This window comes from Microtus oregoni, unplaced genomic scaffold (genome assembly GCF_018167655.1).
Source record: "Microtus oregoni isolate MIOR12 unplaced genomic scaffold, Mior012 000015F_ref0000493, whole genome shotgun sequence".
Lineage (NCBI taxonomy): Eukaryota > Metazoa > Chordata > Mammalia > Rodentia > Cricetidae > Microtus > Microtus oregoni.
The window spans coordinates 8,058,890-8,079,592 of record NW_024543074.1 but is presented as its reverse complement, the minus strand read 5'-3'; the positions used below and the strand labels follow the sequence as shown (position 1 = coordinate 8,079,592).

The 20,703-nt window shown below is 39.3% G+C and overlaps 1 protein-coding gene across 1 annotated transcript in view; it reads right to left on the bottom strand.

Annotated features, from left to right (window-relative positions):
* Stxbp4 (syntaxin binding protein 4) overlaps positions 1-20,703 on the bottom strand; it is a 161,446-nt gene that overhangs the window by 77,959 nt on the left and 62,784 nt on the right. The window contains exon 12 of the mRNA XM_041663812.1: positions 18,242-18,307. Coding sequence (XP_041519746.1) covers positions 18,242-18,307 — 66 coding nt within the window. The remainder of the gene's footprint in view (positions 1-18,241; positions 18,308-20,703) is intronic.

Below are 20,703 nucleotides of genomic sequence, written 5' to 3'. Positions count from 1 at the left end.
AAAACAAAACAAACAAAATAAAAATGCTCCAAACACTAGCTATACTTTTCACTTTGGAAGGTTAGGGTGGCAAAAGCCATTTGCTCTCTCAAAATGCTCCTTGTTGCTAGGTCACAGTCCCTTAGGACACCCATAAAATTTAGCATGGCAGCTATTATAGCATAAAACTCTTCTTTAGAGAGTGCAGGAACCTCTCTTCTCTGTAATGGAACTTTCTGCTCCAGTTGTCATGGCTAATATTAAACTATGGCTATTTTGACGTTCTTGAAGCTGTTATGGAGCATTCACTTTTGCTGGAGCATGAAGTACTGAGAGAAGCGTGGGTGTGTGGGGATATCCGCAAGGGTCTGTTTTCACGCAGCAGTCAATAAGTGTTTATTATATGCCAATCTCTGCAATACCCATGAACAGTATACATGGAAAACTCTCGCCCTCCAAAAAAAAAACATTCCAGTTTCGAGAGACAGACAGTAGGTTGGGCATGAGTTCGGATCTCAGTTAGAAGACACTGTCTAGAGACCCACAGAAGGCACCGTGCCATGATTCCCCGAGGAGAAGCTTTCTGGGCAAAAGCAGCACATGTGTAAAGGGCCTGGTATTGGATTGGGCTTTCTATCTTTGGAGAACATCGAAGCAGTAGGAGAGGCAGAAGCAGTGAACAGTACGGGAACGACAGGGACGTAGGGAGGATACCAGGGCAGAGAGGTAACACGGGTGAGTGTGGAGACAGGATGGCCTGAAGAGCATTCACAGGCCGTTTGAAAGAGCTCGGCTTCCCTCAGAGTGAGGCAGGAAGGGATTGGAGGGCCTTGAATAGAGAAGTGATAGGAACTGGCTTAAGTTTTAAGGGGGTGCATTACTCTACTTAGTTAAGAACAAACTCTATGGGAGGACACAAGTGGGAGCAGAGAGAGGAGGAAAGGGAACAAGTAAAACTAACTGCGGTTGGCCAGGGTTGTAGAAGAGATGGTAGCTGAGGCAGTTAGAGTTCCAGTACAGTTTGGGGGTAGAACAGGCTAGGTCATCAACAATAGGAAGTCAGCATCTACTTCATAAGACAGCTGTGGGATATGATGTAAATCCAACACAAAAGGGTAAATAATACCTACACCCTTCTGGCTCGGCCTGGAGCATAAGGTGTGATGTAGATAAATGGAGGAAGGAGTGGTAGAGAAAATAAAATAATAGCAAACAAACTAAAACCAGCATGAACAAATGAGCAAGAAGGACCGTGGCACATGAGAAACCATGCCAGGTGGGTTCTGACTGAGGTAGAGGGATCCTATTGGAAAATAGGGTTTTAGTTGGTTTGTTGCTAGAAGAGCTATATAAACAAATGAATAAATCAGATTAATTTTCAAAGGTAAACCTGGCAGCTGGGTGCAGAGTGGAGCAGTATGAGAAATCAGCTGTTTTCTATACCTGTCACTCGAAGAATTTGATTCCCTTATATCTGAAAACACTTGTCTTATACCGTCAGAGTGCCTTTAGAAGTGAGAGTAGGGAGGAGAGAAGGGGATCTACCTAATGTGCGGCACCTGTCAGTCCAAGCCCAGGTAACCAAGAAAGATACTAGTGATAGACCTGGGTCAGCCTCCCACCCGATTGCTGCTGTGCACGCTGGAGGCGCCAGCTTAACCTACCAGTCCTGTTCTAGAGGCTGTGTGTGTCGAGTCCGCTAACTGCACACTGCACTATAGGGTATGTCTAGAATCATCCTCATTTTAAAGACAGGGCACCAAAGCACAGAAAGTTTAGTGTCAAGGCTGGGATTTGAACTCATGCAGTTTAGTTAATAGAGTTTATGCTCTGGGTTACTAGTTCATATACTAACTGGTCAACTACAGGAAACGTTATAAAAAATAACTTTTAGGTACCAGTTACCACCAGCATCAGCCCTGCACTAGCTTAGGATGTGGTTTTAACAACAGACTTTCAAACACATTTGAGGACACCGCACTGATCCCCATTTTCTCTTCAATCAAAAAAAAAAAAAAGAAGAGAAAAGAAAAAAAAGAAAGAAGCTTCTGAAGTGAGGAGGAAGGGCGGGAAAATCACCCCGGCTGCAGTGAAGAATCACTAATTTGATGCTCTGTCCTCTTCACACTCGCGTCGTGCAGCTTTTATTCCTCCATAAAAACAGCACTTTTATTTTTGTTCAAAGAATGCTGGTTAATTAAATGAAGAATCTGGATGGGCTCTGTGCAGCTACTGCAGTGCAATGACAGTAAATACGGTGTGAAATACGGCTGGGTGGTAAGTGATGCAGAGCTTTTGATGCTGAATAAATTCATACCATTTCTTTTGTAAATGCCTACCTGTCAGGCGGGTGAATGTGACCCCTTAGCAAGGTTCTAGCCCAGTTCCCACTGAATGGCTGCTTGAAAGATTAGAGCACTGAACGATGCCTTTTAGAGAGAGCAGTAAAGAAAAGATAACAGCAGTGAGCCGGATTTAGCGAGAGGATCACAACAATCCATGTTCTCTTTTCCTCCCAGGCTGTCTTCTAATAAATAACTGCAAAGCCTCCTATGTCAGTAACAGTTGAGCTAGAATTTTCTCAGGGCCTCACCATCAACATGAAATCCCAATTAGGACAAAGACAGTAGTCACTTACTGATACACTTTGTAAGAGGCAGAATTCAGATTACAGAGGGAAATCTTAAAAGAAAAACAAAGACGTAATAAATAGCAGGTTGGGAAAACCAGCCAGAACATGCTTTTAAATGTTAAATAGTAGGACTGAACTCAGTGGAAGAAAATCCTGAAAGATGAAGTGGAGGAAAATCCTGAAGATGAAGTACAATCAGAATTTTCCTAAGGGCAACGATGAGGAGATGCCTTCAGTCCACAGTGCCTCTTTGTTAAATAAAGGTTTGCCTTCCCACAATTTTGCAGTGAATCTTTAGGAAAGACAAGGCCAAATTCTTCTTTGAAAATATAATGCATGCTGATGATAATCTTTGTAGGCCACAGATACTCTGGCCTTAGCTAAAGGCCGCTGTGCTGTATGTTTTCATAGATGCAGCATTTCACCCACAGACTAACATGATCTACAACAAACAAAAACCTGCTTAGTACAAAAGCGTACCTTTGCACATGTCCTCGTCAGGTCAGTATCTTAGATCTGAGATTCACTTTTCTCTCATTTTCCGTCTATATGATTCTGTAAGACCCAGCATGTTCATCTATGGAGTGAGCTTTAACAGCTATAAGACCATAATAGCTCTTACAAGAAGGTTAAAGAAACTATTACCATCCTGCTGTAGTTCTTCCTTTGTTTCTTTTTACTATTTTTTTTGGGGGGGGGGGTGTTGTAGGAGCTGCAGGGGGGATCATCTATGCTGACCAGGTAATTTATTAAGTAAGGACTTATCACAACTTGACCAGGTAATTTATTAAGTAAGGACTTTCTTGAGGTACTTAATTGGTAATACTAGCTGTCTGGAAATGTAATTTTTACACGTCTTTTTTAATAATAAAAAATTACGGGAAACTATCCCCTCTGTAGGTATGAGTGCTAACAGTTGCCTGAAGTAGAAGTATTAACTGCAGTTGCAAACGTGTAATTAGCTCAGAAGTCCACAACACATACAAGCTCTGTAATTTATAAGCCAATCAGTAAATCTTTCAAATGTCAGTGGCTGACAGGAGAAAACAGCAGATTGCAAAGAGATATGTTTTTAGTAAGTTATGCTACCCAAGCCCTGAGAATGCTTCTTATCAGCTTCCGACATTCGCTCACTGGAAAGCCTGTTTTAGTCTTTGATCCTATTTACAGTTTTCAAAAACATTAAGGCTTGCTGCAGGAAGACGGCTGTTTGGTGAACGAGAAATGTTTAAAAGCAAGTTACGGCCAGTCTACTTAATTTGTGTACCTGACTTATTTTTTAGCTGTCTGAAAGGATGATCTCAAAGTGCTTTGCAGATACATTCATAAATGAATGAACAACACACCCAATAATGTTAATGAATTTACAGAAGACTCTAACTTCACAAAATACTTTTGGAGACACCCTTTGGCTGTGTAACCCAAACTGGACTTGAAACTCAACGTAGTATAGGCTAGTCTCACACTTGAGTTGATCCTCCTGCTTCTGTCATCCAAAGGCTAGGACAAGAGGCATGTAAGACCAAGACCAGCTCACAGAAAACATATTATCTATCTCTATGCCCCCACCTTTCTTCCTATCTTCATGGGTACTCTAAGTCATGCGGGATGACAGCCACACGAGAGATCGCCTTGCCTACTGTGCTTGCCATTGCAATGTGCTCTTCACATTTCTGAAGGATCAGTTTACCTCAGTCATTGGTCAGCTTCCAGCATAAGCAGCAAACATGGTCCACAGTAAAATGTATCCTCCTGCTCCATAGCTCAAAGTTCCCCACTACCAGCTTCCAAGTAAGCTTCTAGCGTTAGTACATTGAACTGTTTCCCATGATGACACGCAAAAAGATTCACACATGTCCCGAATACACCTCTACATAAGAATCTAAAAGATTCATTTCATAGTATTTATCAAGCAACTGAGATTATGTAAAATCTAAATAGAATGAAGTAAATATCAAAGTTAAAAGAAATGTTGCACTTCACTGTTTGACAATTATGTTACTTTTGCACTGAAGATTTGTTTACATGTCCTTTTTTTTTTTTTTGATTTTTCGAGACAGGGTTTCTCCGTAGCTTTTGGTTCCTGTCCTGGAACTAGCTCTTGTAGACCAGGCTGGCCTCGAACTCACAGAGATCCGCCTGCCTCTGCCTCCCGAGTGCTGGGATTAAAGGCGTGAGCCACCACCGCCTGGCTACATGTCCTTTTTAACACGTATTAAGACAGTAAATGCTGTCAAGGATGATAAAATCCTAAAGGCTTACTCCAATTCCACCCAATCCTTATTCTGCAGTGTGTGAGGCAACACTTTTTTTTTTTGTTTTGTAAAGTGTATAACATGGATAATTGGTAAGTTCAGAAAACAGGGTTTAGTTTCTATGAAAAAATAAAATCTCCGCTGTACAAAGAATGAGTCGCTTAAACTTTCTGGAGGAAAATTAGGTCAATCATATTATAATTAGCTCTAATTAACCTTCCCAGGGGTTGCCAACTTCTTTACCTGCAGCTGTCTCACTCTAAAAGGTAAAAACTCATTTCTGCCTCGGAGCAGCAAGGAAAATCAAAATAATAATTTTCAATCTCCTTCATAAAGAGGAGTTCGTAGTCAAGGACAGGTACATAAGTACATAACTCAAAAAAGTTGTACCATGTGATACTCTACAATATAAATATTAATTAGTTTAAACCATGTTTTAGCGTCAGGACAGTTTACCCCTGAACATGTACTTTTTTAGTGTACTGAAGGCTGACATAAAATAAAGAGCTGTTTGCTCATGTTAGCTCCAAATGTGCTCAAGAAGAATATTTATAGTACTGGGAGCCTTTTATAGAGTTTAAACCCTTTTTATGGACACAATGCAGCTTAGTGGCTGCATCTTTAAACATTAAACACGGAGAATTCGTCTAAAGTTTAGGCCTTAAGAGGCTCTGTTGTTAAAAGAGAAGTGCATTCCTTTCAAATTAAATGAGAGAGAGAGAGAGAGAGAGAGAGAGAGAGAGAGAGAGAGAGAATCTTGTAGCATTTGGCCTAAGGATGTAATGCCCATATAAATATAATATCTGATTCTAGCCAAAGAGCTAAACAAAATAGTCTCTTACCCAACCAATAATTATTGAGAAAGTTTTGTAAAGGCTGAAGAGCTGAAACAAACCTTAGGCTATGTAAGAATTGAGTCTCTAACAGAGGGTGATATCACAACAATAAATGGTTGCTGTAGGGAACCATTTTTTGGGAGGGGGATTGTATACTCTGCTACTATATGCTGATACAACACTTTCAGCATTAAATAGAGATAAGATGGGGATCTGGGTAAATATACATCTGAAATATGGTCAGGAATAAACTTCTCCAAAGATTTTAAACATAAAAAATAAGTAAAAATAAATTGACAACACAAAACCACCAGTGTTTATAAAATGAGAGAAGGGATTTTTGTACAAGTTAAATATTTGCTTCAGCGTCAGAAGAAATAAGAATCAACATCTACCATGTAAAGAGATCTCATCTACTAATGTGGGGAAATGGGATCTTAAGAGTATGAGAGAAGACGACAATGAAGCAAGAGAGGAGATGCAAATAAGACAAAGGCTGTGTGGAGAAACCAGGGAGCATCATTTCTGCCACATCAGCAAGTGCAAGTGAGACAGGCCCATGTACGAGAAGGAGTAATGGTGTGGAGAGGAAATGGTCCCATGAGAACATCCAAGGGTGTGTCCTATGACACTGGGCTTCCAACAGAGGGAACTCTGGAGAGATACTGCAACCATATTGTAGCCATAGCAACAACTGCTAAAGCTTGCTTATGGTGCTGCATCCACTTCAAGAGCATTGCTAAGTGGAAGTGCTGCTTTTATTATGCAAGAGCTGTGATGGAAATCTCGCTATTCTGGAATTCAGGCACAGACAATCTCAAAAGACAACAAACCAATGTGCATTTTTAAACAGAATAATTTACTTCTGTGGGGTCATACAAGACTACACCAGTCTTGTTTTGAACTCTTCAACGTTTCGTGAATAAATCATTGCTACAATGTCATGAGTCCCACATGACAGCAGGAGGACAGAAAGTGTTTCTCGCACAGCAAACTGCCAAGATAAGACTTTTATAGTATCAGCCACCTTATCACTACTTCCTCCTTAGATCAAATGCTCTAGTTTGTCAGTCCAACTATTATATATTGCTCCAACATTTAAAACAAATGTTTGGCATCTACACAGATGTCTAAAGTGTAACCTAAAAGGTGCTCTTTCAGTCAATGATCATGGATTTTTAGGAGTATATATTTTTTTCTTAGGTAAATAAAGAAAATTATGGATGGTAAGGGCACTTGGTTTTATATACATATATGCCTCTAACAACCCACCAGCTCCAAGAAAGTTCACTAGAAAGGGATGATTTTGCTCTATTCTTTTTTTCCTCTGACATTCCTAAAGGCTATATGTTTAGCCTTCATGATCTCTCCATATAAAACCCATACTTAATGAATTCTTTAAAAGGTCTCTGTGAATTCTCTCTTGCAAGTTACTATAGACAGGTACAAAGTGATTGACTGGAAGATGGCATGTGGTCCCCTGCAGAGCCAGACCATAAAAGATGCGTTGTATGGAGTCCTATCTCCACCAGTTTCCCATAGGAAAACCTCCTATAGGTAATGGTATAACCAAATTAACTGCAGGTTTCCATGAAGAAGATTATCACTTTCCTTCCAAATTCCTCCACCACTGAAAATGGTCTCTAACTAAGTCAGCATGATCCAAAGGAGTTTATAGTACAGACAAGACAGAAAAATGTTTCTTGAAATCCTTAAGACACCAAGATCTTTTCTATATTAAAGGAACAATAACAAATTGGTAACGGAAATTCTGAAATAGACAACTATATTAGAGATTTCTGGTATAAAATATCTGAGTGGGCTAACTTGTTAAAGAAAGGCTTAGTTAGTTCACAGTGTTGTAGATTCAAGGTCCCAAGAGCATGATGATGACTGACAAGGTCACTTGGCCGTGTCATATCATGGTGCATGGTGTTATGGGGGAAGTGCAAGTGAGATGGAGCATTCCTGAGAAGGAGCCATTGCATGGGGAGGAAAGAGTCGCAGGAGAACATCCAAAGGTATGACCCATGACCTGAAGGTCTTTCTAGGTTTTAATGGTTTTATTGCCTGTTTATATCTTTACCCTGAACACCTGGTTTGCAACACAGGAAACTCTAAGGAGATACTGCAATCATATCGTAGCCATAGCAACACTTGAGTTTGCTAAAGTTTGCTTGGAGTGCTGCATTCACTTCAAGTGAATCACCAAGTACAACTGATGTCTGTACAAACAGGATGGTGACTGGGAGCCTGGGAAACCACATCGCCTGCTCCCTTTCAAGTAAGCTTTCCTTACCTTAGGCGCTTGCTAGGGCAGAGTTTAATGGCAGGGAAAAGAGAAGTCATTTTCTGATCACAAAAAAAGAGAATTAATGCTGAAAAATACACCCAAGTCTGTTTGCTCTATAAGCTTCTCTAATCACACTGCTGCCTAGCATTATAAGTGCTTTGTAATTGTTCTCTGAGTACTTTTTTGCTTTGAAAAGCACTTCTAGGGTTAGTAGTAATTCGCAATTATAATATCACAGAACGATCTCATGGTCATAAAATCTCACCCAGTGGTCACATCCTGCATGCTAATAGTAGAAAAATCACAACCAGGGAGGACACACTGAAATAGTCCACCAACTTCTCAGGGAAAACAGGCTTTATACTGCTCTTATCAACCAAAAGGAACAGCTGGGGGTCTCTACAACAATCCAGGTGGATCCAAGACAGCTGAGTGAAAATAATCATTGAGAAAAGTGACTTGCTATATGGTTCCATTTGTGTAGCGTTTTCAAATGACAAAGGTAGAGTGGACAATGGATTAACAGCTGTCAGGCATCAGGAGGGCAAGGAGAAGAAGGTAGCAGTGGCCCCAAAGGGTAGCATGAGGAGTCTCTCTGTAAAGCGTCTTAAGTGGGAAGCAGAAGCTCTCTGTCTAAGATGACAAACATTTTGCTATAGCGTGCTTTTGGAACAGAAAGGATTGATACAACAAACATATGTATTTTTCTTATTTTCTTCCCTCCAATGATGAGACGGTATTAGTACTAGTAATGCTATTGAAAACTATTAAAAGTTCAAATTATTAAAAGAAAAGAAGGTATTCTGAGGTCATCCAGACATAAAAGTTAGAGGTGTCACTGTTGATATCCTAAAGGAAATACACTCCCTAGAAGTGTGGGACCGTAGCTATGGCTCTTTTCAGAGATGGTTAACCTGTGTTCAAAGTTGTCTTTCTTGTCTCATCCACAAACCAATATGGAGTTGATAGCAGTGTGTGCTGTGACAACGTCCATGCCAGAGAATCCTGAACTGACTTGATTTCCCATTTCGTGCCCTTCTCAAGTCTTCTGCACAGGTGAGGCAACCACAACTGGACCGATCTGATCCCAGTGAAGTTGCCAAGTAAACAACCTCCTGTGTTCCAGCAGAGCAAAGACTGGTTCGGACAAGCTAAGGATTTTGTCTTTGGCGAATTCACCAACTCATTGTTGCCTGAGGTCATAACACTAGCTTGGAAGGAAATTTCAAAACTACCCGAGTGTGCGGGTGGATTGTAGAGAGCTGGTGATCAAAGGGGACTGCTACAGGAAGGGCTCATAGCTGTTAGAAGCTGTTAGGACTTGAAGGGGAAAAGGGACAAGTACAACTTCATGGGAAAATGTTCTCTTAATTTTAAACATCAGGGCTGGGCTATTCTGTAGGGCATGAAATCTCAAAAAAAAAAAAAAAAAAAGAGAGAGAGAGAGAGAGAGACAGGTTTCAGAAACCAGTCCAGTCAATTCATTACAAAACTAAGAGTATGAAGAGTCATGGTAATCCCTGGTTGAAGAAACACCAGGGCCCCCATCCCTAAAGCTTGTTCTTTTATTTTCTTCTTCTCTCGGTCTTCTACCCACTATCTCTGCCTTCCCTTTAGTTACCCATTGCTTTCTTTTTAGGTCATTACACTAAAGATAAATCAGCATCCACATTTTTAAATAGCTAAAGAACCTTTGAAAGGAGAAACCATGATGTTTTTAGGATTGGTTCATCACTTTCTATAATAAAGTCTTGAAATGGGTTAATAAAGGAGCTTTCCCTATGAATTACTGGTCAGAGTGACCCCAGAGCTCCCCGTCCCCCAAAGAACTCATACTATTGCCACTGTTCTTGCTTGCCCGCCATAACAAGTCGGTAAGATGCTATTGCTGAAGGCATAGCATACTTTGGTTGCAGGACACAGAGAAACCAAGCTGGAACTGACCTAGGAGCTTCCTACTGGCTAGCTTCATAGTGCTAAAAGGTTCTATGAGACAGAAAGGCATCAGTGACTTCCCCATTAGAGGACCCTGCATGCCACAATACCCGCTTGCCAGACAATGCGTGCCTACTGGTACAATAGCAGTATGACTGATATGGGCATAGCCACCCACTTTCTGACTGGATGTAAGGCCCACTGCACAGGAAGCATTCATGGAAATTTGGGAAAACAAGACTAACGTTGTTTTGTTAAAAGGGCATGGTGTCAAAACGCCTGCTAAATATTTATGATTCAATGCACCGATTAGTGCTGCTTTCCACCCTGGTTAGAGAAACTGCTTTTTCCAGCAAGCAGCAGTCATTGTAGAACAGTAGAACTGACCCAAGAACTGAGACTAAGGGACTGTTGAGTGCTCTGCCCTAAAGACAGCATCTAAATTAACCTCTTCAAGGCTGAAGACGCAGGGCACAGTGAATTTAAGAGCTGAAGGGTGGGAAGAAAGTGCTAAGAAATGCTGTATTCAGGGCAGGACATGGCCATGGTACTCAGGAATTCACAACGGCTATGGTGACCTGCACACAAACTGCAAAAGATCAAGACAGCCAGCATTCAGGCACGGATGCGGGAGAGGTTGAGGCTCTATTCCTGGCTAAGGGAAGAGCTACTGGCAATTGATGACTATTGAAGGAGGGGGTGTCACCCTCTTCAGGGGTGTGCTCATTGGCAGGTGTAGAACACCATAACCATCAATCATGCATGTACCACATGGACTCAGAAGGTTAGAGAGAGAGAGAGAGAGAGAGAGAGAGAGAGAGAGAGAGAGAGAGAGAGAGAGGGAGAGAGAGAGGACATTAAGATGGAATGGGGAAGTGTAAAGGGTAAGGGAGGAGATGGAGTGGGAGTTAGGGGTGGAAATGATCAGAATACATTATATACATGTAGGATATTGTCAAAAATACATCGAAATATTAAGAAGAATAAAATTAGGATATTCTACTGATAAAGAATAAACTGACTAGCAATATGACCAAGACAGAGAAAGAGATTGAGCAGGGTGATTTTACAAAGATATTAGGAGTATATAAAAACTGAGGAATAGTGAAACACATTTTTGAAGTGTACAATGAATTTGCTGGAAAGTTTTCTTTGACAGTCAGCAAAGAATGACTGAAATTAGCCATTAGCGCAGAGTTAAATGCCCCACATTTGCAATCCTGGCAGCTGCGCATCGGAGTCGGTTGGTGCAGAAAGGAAGCCATTTTTTATTAAAGTAAGCTGGTAATTCCAGTTATGATAAAGACAGAAAAAGTACTTTGAACATATAAAGTCCTTTAATTAAGTCGCAAATTCCCACATACCCTTGAAACTTTCTAACAACACCAGCGATCAATAGATTTAAAATGTGTAAATCAACTACTTTTCCATTTCCAGGAGAAATATCTGAACATGTCTTTCAAAGAACTTCCAAATTTTGATGAAATGTTAATTTTTAGCCAAAAAAAAGTTGAAATGTTTAGAATAGATATTTTAAAAAAAATTCTGCTAGATAAAGAGAAACAAGTTTTTATTACACCAGATGGTATCCTAGCTTTGTTAGAGCAAGACATTGAATTTATTGATGTTTTCAAAACAAGAGTTTATTGTTTTATGACACAATAAGATAGATACATATGGTAGGAAACCCAAAAACCTGTGCTTAGCTTTCTGATGCTCAGTGTACAAAGCTGTGATGGACACAGTTTTAGTCCATCATCTAGCAATCAACAACAACAACAACAAAAAGGCCGTGTGAGTTACATGTTCTCATCAATATCACACTGCATACGAATTAACTAATTCACATGAAACTGACAAACGGGAAATCTGACTTCTGAATGTAAAACAGTAGGAAACTGCCAACGAAATTTGTAACGATACAAACAATCGTAACTAGTTTATATTTTCCTTATATGTATTAACAGGTAAAACCTAGTTATTGATAAACATTATACCAATTGGCTGCAAAGCAAAAATGATCAAAATATGTTTTGTAGCTGATACTGTTTAGAGCTATGACCAGTATGTGTAATTTCCCTGGAAAAATGAAGCTATATTACTGAGTTGAAAAGAATGACTGAATAGTTAAGCAGATGTAGTTATGAAAAGATAAATTATTCTAAAAAACTTAGTTTTGTGAACATGGATACAGATATTAAGAAACTTTGGGATTTAATTCTAAGAGACTTTTAAAGTATGTTTAGAAAAATCTGAGCATACGAATCTGTTTTCACATAAATTTTATTATATTAAACGCAGATTCAGTATTTCCAATAAAAATGTAATATAATAAAGATGTTTTAAAAGTGCAAAAGTAATACTATTATAAAAATACAGTGAAAAACCATAAAATATCTCATTAATAAAATTTTAATATTGTTGCATGCCAAAATATTTTAAATGGAATAGATTTCATTTATTTAATTTTATTGTTTCTTTCTGCTAGTACAAAATTTAACTGTCTGTAACTGGCTTCTATATTTCTATTGAACGGTGTTATTAATGTAAAAATTCAGAGAACTTTTAATTAATTATTTTAAAATAATTAGTTAATAAATAAAATTAGTTAAGTAAATAAAAGATTATTGCAAAAGAATAATCTTTTATTTATTCTTCAGGTACTTCTTAATCTGATGTCAAATTCATCTCTCATTTTTCCTTCTTCCCTTCTTCAGTTTCCCAAACATCCAAATACCTAGTCTGTGGCAGCTGTGCTGAAATCAGAGTAGCTGTCCCCAAGAAAAACTCTCTACTCAGGAGACAACGCGAAGAAGGAAAACCTGACAAGTACATTGTAAAAGGTGAGCAGAATAGGTTAGCACTACTCAAAATCCTCCCACCCACATGTAGGTGACGGCACAGGAAGACCCAGGGACTGGAGAAAGTGGAATAGAAGGGATGGAGCAACACAGTGGAGTAGAGGTGAGAACATAAGAGAAATCAGTTGGGACAGGTAGTGTATAAGACTGGGGATAAGACTGAGGACAAGATGGCAGATCATGCTGGGCATCAGGTCAGCTTTGACATCTATTCGTTGGATTTTGAGCTTTTACTAGATATGACAATAAATCCTATAGAGTTTTCTGATTTTTAAAAAAATAATTTACTTATTTTTATTTTATGTGCATTGGTGTTTCTCCTGCATGTATATCTGTGTGAGGGTGTCAGGTCTCGGGTTATAGACAGTTATTAGCTGACATCTGGGTGCTGGGAATTGAACCTGAACTGTCTAGAATAGCAGTCAGTACTTTTAACCACTGAGCCATCTCTCCAGACCCTTCTGTTAAGTTTTTAAAGGGATATTTATAGTTAAGTGTTCAATCTAGATTATTCAGGGGTAGAGCAATATCAGGAAGGAAGCTGACAATATCAGGAAGATGAGCTTGGACCAGAGAGGGCAGTGGTAGAGAGTGGTAAATACTGTAATTATAAACATTCAGTTAAAAGAAATTCAGCTGACCCCAAATTCTGTAGGGTCAACAAGTTGGATGCAAGTAAGAAAGAATGTAATCAGATTACGGGTGGAGTGAAATGCCCCTTCTTCTCATTTGTCAAACACCATTGGGGGCAGGTGATGGTTGAACTTGTACATAAATATTCAACTGCCTGCACGATTCGGACTCAAAATTTTAACTTAAACGTCACTTCCTGCTCTCTGTATCTCCATGCTTCTATTGACTGATTATGGTGTTGATGCTAGAAGAATACTTCACTGCTGTTTGCCTAGGATCAGCTGACAAAAATGAACACATGTCAAGTCAAAAGCTCTTGGGATCAGTTACAAGATGACGTCATTATCACGCAATCAGACACAAAGACATAAACACGGTGAAAATTAAATATACAAATGGCCTCTGGCCCTACAGACACGCTTCTCCCTGCCAGGAAACAATGTTCACACTCTTATAAGCCCAGTTGATACCCTACCCCATCTATGAGAAGTTCTCTAATCCCTCAGCTAGAATTTTATTTTCCCTCTAAATTAAAAGGCTAAAACAAATTGCATTCATCTTTTAATACTTCTGTTATTTCTAACAGTCATGTTAGCACTGAGTGCTTACTGTAGGTGATACACAGCGGACTGTGTAGATTTACACTCACTCAATTCTGATGAAATTCTTGGGAAGAATCCTATTATCAAATGCAGGTCTAGGAAGGCAAAGTAGCCTGATGGAGGTCAGCTAACATGGAGAAAGGATGGGGGTCTAAAATTGACACTCATCCAGTGGGCTCTTATCTTCCACACTTACACTTCTGCACATTTACCATCATCACAGGAGAGTAGGAATCTTGACTTGGCACACTTTCATCTCTATCTCATTCCCGTTTTGATACAGATGACTTATTGATAAACATCTGCATTTTTTGTATAATGGAAAAATAATCATTTCAGAAAAATAAATACAGGAAGGCCTCATGTGGAAAGGGTAGGCATTGCTGGAAAAGACAGTACAACTGTTGGTTCTTTCTTTCCTTTCTCCCTTCTTTTCTTTCTTGGATTTGTCAGTCTTAATGTAATGATTACATCAAAAATACTTGGTATTTAACAACTAATATACCCCAAGAATTTAGAAAAGCAGAAAGCTTTAATTAAACATAGTGAGAACATCCCTCAATTTACTTTATACATAAAACTTAAATAGGAAGATTCATAAATCCCACTTTCAGAACACAAAGAAACACTGAAATCTAAAGCATACTGAAGATACAGGTACTGAAAACACAAAAGGAAAAAAGCTTAAAGGGGCCAGTTAAGTGGCCCAGAGGGTAAGGATGTCCATGGCCAGGCCTGACAACCTCCATATGCACTCAGGCACCATACATGCATGTGCACACAGGCATGCACATGTGCACCGCCTCACATACTTTAATTAAAATCTAAAACAAAAAAAGTTGAACTGCAATTCTAGTATTTTGGATGCTGAGGCAGAAGAATTGTCATTAGTTTGAGGCTGGATCAGGCTACAGAGGAAGGCTGAAAACATGCCTGAACTACATAGGTCTTAAGTTTTTTTCATAAGTATAAGGAATAGCATTAGGAGGGGCTGAAGAGATGGCTCAGTGGTTAAGAACATTTGCTGCTCTTGCAGAGGACCTAGGTTTGGTTTCCATCACCCACATGGTGCCTCACAGCCATCCATAATTCAGATCTATGGAATCCACAGCTTCTTCTGGCCTCCGAAAACAGGTACACATGTGGTACAATATGTACATGCGAGCCAACACGCACATACATAAAATAAATAAAATTTAAAGAAAAAGAAAGGATAATAATAAGAATGTTCCTATATCCTCCACCCAGATTTACCAAACATACTAGATTTAGCCTTTAGCCAATATGTTCCTGAATGAGATACAAGGTACTTATAAAGCATGGATATATAAAAGCTGTTGCAAGAATATTGGATGTTTTCAGTCTCCTCTATATTCAGCATGTGTATGTATGTGTATGTAACATATATGCATGCATATAGTTTTTTTAACCATGTGTAGTAAATTTTATATATCATAGCCGTTTATCCTTAAGCACAACAGAATTCCTAATAAAGATAGGTAACTCTAGTCCATTTAAGAGTTCCAGGTTCTGTTTAGCTCTTTCATGAATCTGATCGATCTTCTACAGTCCAGATTGTCACCGCACCCAGTAATGTCCTTCTTATTCCCCCCACTCCAGTATAGGATCCAGCCTTGGAGCAGCTATTTATTTAGATTTCCTGTCTCTTAACTCCTCTTAATGTGCAGCTTTTGTATCAGGTTGGGAGGGAGGGTTCTGAAGAATACGACACACATACACGCACCTTCCCAGGTGTGCCCCAAGTTTAGACCTAGGCGATGCGCTCAGTCAGAATAGCACACAGGTGACACTGTGTCCTTTTCGGGATATCACATTTGGAGTGAAAATGACTTCTTTGGTGAGGACAACTTTTAGCATCAAACTGTTTTCTCAATTTTCCACTGCATAATTACTATTTCTCCCTTATAATTAGCAGTGGTTTGGAGAGTTACTTTTAAACCACATAACTATGTAGATATCTTGTTCATTAAAATTTCCTCCTAAATTTAGCATCTTAATTTGCCCCTAATTCAATCCTTATTGAAACATTCAAAATGCTTCTTTCCAAATCTAGCAGTGGTGCTGCTGTTTCCAGTCAGCACGCCGCAATCACCATGAGCCAGAGTGCTCCTCTCTGCCCATCCATTAGCTAATCTAATTATACATGGTACGGACTTGGGAGTTATTATCATTCCATGGTGCATCATTTACGACCATGACTAGTGCCTCATGTCCTGGTTCTTCCAGATGTGGGCACAGAAGCCCTTGTCAGGCAGCTCCTCATGGTTTGGCTTTGTCAACTCTAGCACTTTCTTACTTCGTGACGTTGCTCCAGGCGTAACTGAACTTACCTCTCGGTCCTGAAATCTGTCATCTTCCTGGAATGTACACATGGTGAGGGTGGGAGGTTCTGGGCCCTCTGAGTGGCTGTTCATTCAAATATACAATTCTAATTCTGGAAAGTTTGGCTGAAGAATTCTCAATTTTAGCATTTTCTTTTCCTGACTGATTTCTTCAAGAAATCATACAATTTCCTGTCGTGTTCCCAGCGCACCCGAATATAAATGTCTACCACTTTGTTATATTCCCAGCGCACCCGAATATAAATGTCTACCACTTTGTTATGCAATTGTTCTGTGCATTTCACAGCACAGAAGCTTTAAGTCACGTGAACTTTTGCAGTTTAGTAAGGATTCAGATTTTTTTTTTCTGCTTTAGAAATAATTTTATAGAAAGGTCTTAGGTCGACAGCACCCTCTTCTGCGTAGGTGCATTATGGGTTATATAACTGATGGTCTCAGGGTGAGAAGTGGGCGGATTGGTATGTCTTCTCTTTCTGTAAGACCTTTCCTTTTGTTCTTGGGTTTTCTTTCTTGATGTGGGATTCCCCTCTGTATGCTGTGAATACCATTGATTAATAAAGAAACTGCGTTGGACCTATTGCAGTGCAGAATAGGGCAAAGCGGAATTCCAAGCAGATAGAAGAGAAGAGAGTAGGCGGAGTCAGGGAGATGCCATGTAGCGACTAGAGGGGAAAGACACCCATGCGCTGGTACCCGTACTGGTAAACCACGAGCCTTGTGGTAAAATGTAAAATAATGGGAATGGGTTAATTTAAGATATAAGCACTAGCTAGCAATATTCTTAAGTGATTGGCCAAAGAATATTGCAATTAATATAGTTTCTGTGATTATTTTGGGTCAGGGCAGCTGGGAAATGAACAAGCAGTCTCTGCCAACACTTTCCCAATCACTGACTGGTCCAAGATATTCTGTTAACTCTAATTCACCTGATTCTTCCCCAGAAGCAATGGCTCTCAATGGCTGCTCCTTCTGTGTGCATACTCTTCTGAATCCTGGTGCCGAGAGCCATCAAGACCTGACTGATGTTCAGGATTTGGACATTAATTATGACACCTTTTCTTTCTGGGGCTGATTTCACCTCTATTTCATCAATTCTTGTTTCTCCCTACTCCTTTCAGAGTCCTTAATGCCTTCTCTGGTGTAGCCAGCCTTGGTTCAGTGGCAGGCCATCCTTAGGACTTACTTTGATGTACTTTTGGAGGCGTATTCTGGTTTCTGTTACTGTCATATTAAGGATATGAGTCAGTGTGGGTAGGTTTGTTTTCTTGGCCAAGTTAATGCTTTCTATGAAGGCAGCGTGAGGGGGATTCTGAATCAAGCAACCACCCCTGATCTCTAACAGGGTTCTATTAACCCTGAATTCTTGCTCAGAGTGTATCCAGTGTTTGTGCTTCTACTATTTGTCTTCTTCTAATCTACTTCCAATTTTGTGAAGACTACAGAAAGTGAAAACAAATTCTTAATCATTTATTATCAACAACTAACTGTAACAATGCTCTCTGGTGCAGTTTGGGAGAGGAGGCTTGTTGGGTTTGTCTTTACTAAAATCTTGAAGTACAAATAACAAAAGAAAGAGAAAACAAAAACAAAAGGAAAAGAGAACAGAAAAGCAACAAGATTGGTCGTTATGGTCCATGGAAGCCCTGGCGGAGTTGTAAAATCTTGTTTGAGTACCAGAGCAGGACTCTAGTGGGTATAAACTCCAAACGCTCATTCTTAAGAGTTCTGGGTGTTCTCAGCAGCAAATCCTGAGATATGAGGAAGCACTGTTGTTTTAAAAGCTTGGGTAGGCTCATGTACCTCCTCCATGTACCCACCATCCCACTCACACCCTACTCCCACAAGGACTTACCTGTTTCACAGTCTGTAGCTCTTCCGTTAGCTGTTGCCTATGTTTCTCTGATTCAAGTAATTTCTCCTGTGTTTAAAAAACCACTGAATTAATAGCATGGCATTTTGACACGAAGTACGATTTCTAGTCCTCTGTTTCAAAGTTTATTCCCTAAACATCAAATTGATAAAATCTCCTAATGCAGTTCCTGGTTATTTTTCTGGTTTCAGATAATATTCACTAGTAGTCATCTATGTATAATTGTAGTAAAAACGTTATTACCTTAATGTTATATGATATCAAAATCTGAGATTCAAAAGAAATCAGTCAGTACTGAAATTGGTGAAAAGGAACTAAATTTTGGTTGACAGCTATCATTACCAAAGAGCTACCAGACAAAGGGCCTTATTATTCTGAATTGGACATAAAAAAGCTCTAATCATACCAAAGAAAGACTGGGTTTCCTAATGTAATTTTAGCCCATTTTCGAACAATTAACTCACAAAAAGGATATTACTATTATAGCTGCAATATGAAATATATAGTTGAATATGACATAATGGTAAGTATTGTCATCTTTGAACCTAAAATTAAATCAAGTATGTACTCTGAGATTATTGCATCTCAAGTGAGACACAGAGGCTAAAGCTGTCGAAGGACAATGATGGGTAGTAGCAGGGCATTTCTACTCTACGATCCTCACTTAACAAGCTCTGCAGCTCTGTGTGTCCGTGTCCATGTCCGCGTGTGTGTGTCACAGTGTATGTGTGCATGTAGATACCTGTAGCGCAACAGCTATAATAACTGAAAATACAAACATTATCTCAAGCAAAATATTTATTGTTTGATATACTATTTATATAATCTTTAAGTTTTAAAATAAATTTATTCATTTTATTTTATTCATATGAGTGTTGGGCCTGCATGTATATCTGTGTACTAGATGTTTGTTTGGTGCCCACAGAGGTCAAAAGAGGGCACTGGATCCCCTGGAACTGGAGTTATGGATGGTTGTGAATCATGATGTGGGTGTCAGGAATAGAACCCAGATTCTCTGTATAAACAACAGGCATTCTTAAAAACTGAGACATCCCTCCAGACCTTAAGAAACTTTAGAAAAGACTGGGTCTCAGAAAAAAAGACGTAATGTAGAGGAAATTGAGAGCAGAGTCTTTTTTATTCTGGGACTTCAGGTTTTACAACACTAAAATATGTTCAATTACAGTTCATGAACTTTAAAGGTGATCTTGATTGAATGACTCCTCATGGGCCCTTGTTTAAATGTTACATGAGTGTAACTTGCAGTTTTAAATTAAAATTCTAGCAATTAATATTGACATTAAAATAAAACTCAAAATATGTCATTAAATCTAATGGTGATAAAATTTAGAGAAATGAAAAATATCCAAGACCCTTTGAAACCTGTGACACCTGTGGGTTTTGTTTGTTTATCAATGAATCACAGAGACAATGCTGTCTTACCAGTGTGACCAACACCACAAGACTGTTCTAAGGGAGCAAGAAGAAACTAATAATTTAAAAAATGAATTCTATATTTCCATTGAGATACACAAACTTGTGAAAAGGTGGTGCTTTTAGAGTTATAAAACATAACCGTAGTTGTGAGAAGCTCATTTATATTTGGAAAAAGTAGAATTACAAAAGCCTTATGAAAGAAAATTGGGAGAAATATACAGAATGGTTTACATTGGTATTCTTTAATATTGCAATTCCATTTTCACAGGTCTACTGTGAACTTTCACAACTGCCCACCCACACATCTACAAAGATATTAGTGGTGCCCAATGTTTGGCAAGGTACATTCACACAAAGTCTAAGAAAGTTTTTTTTTAAGGGGGGGGTTTCTAGACGCACAGAAATGGGAGTCAATTGGAAGTTCTTGATAGCTGCATATTTTCAGATAGGCTCTGTTTACTGGCAGCTCCTATAAGAGAAGGCTTCCCGCCTTAGTGTTAGCAGCAAAAACTGCATAGCTCCTTTAAGAGACAGCTTCCTGGTTCATGGTGGTGGCAACAATGTCTCTGGCTCTTTTGGGAGGTCCTGCCAGGGAGCATTTGAATGGGATTTGTGGGCAGCGCGCTGCATGTTACTTGGTGGTAGCATCAGCCAACTGTTTCCCTGAGGTGGGGCAATAAACATAGCTCCCAGAGGAGGAAGTAAATGGGCCTCTGCCATTTTAGAAAGCCAAGCTGGGTAGACTCAACAGGCAAAGTGGCCACTCTGGTCCTAGCCACACCAGCTTAACGGTTTAAAGCAGTGATCAGAAAAGAATTAACAGATGAGCAATAAAGACAGATTCAGACAGAATAAACCTCTAGATGGGTCACAACGTGTTTGAAAATGTATGTAGGCTTAAGAAAGAAGTGGGTATAGACAATTATAGAAAGATAGCTTTAAAAAACAAAACAAAGACTTTAAAGAGACAGTAAAAGTAGTATTTAAAAAGCCACGTAAAGGTAGAA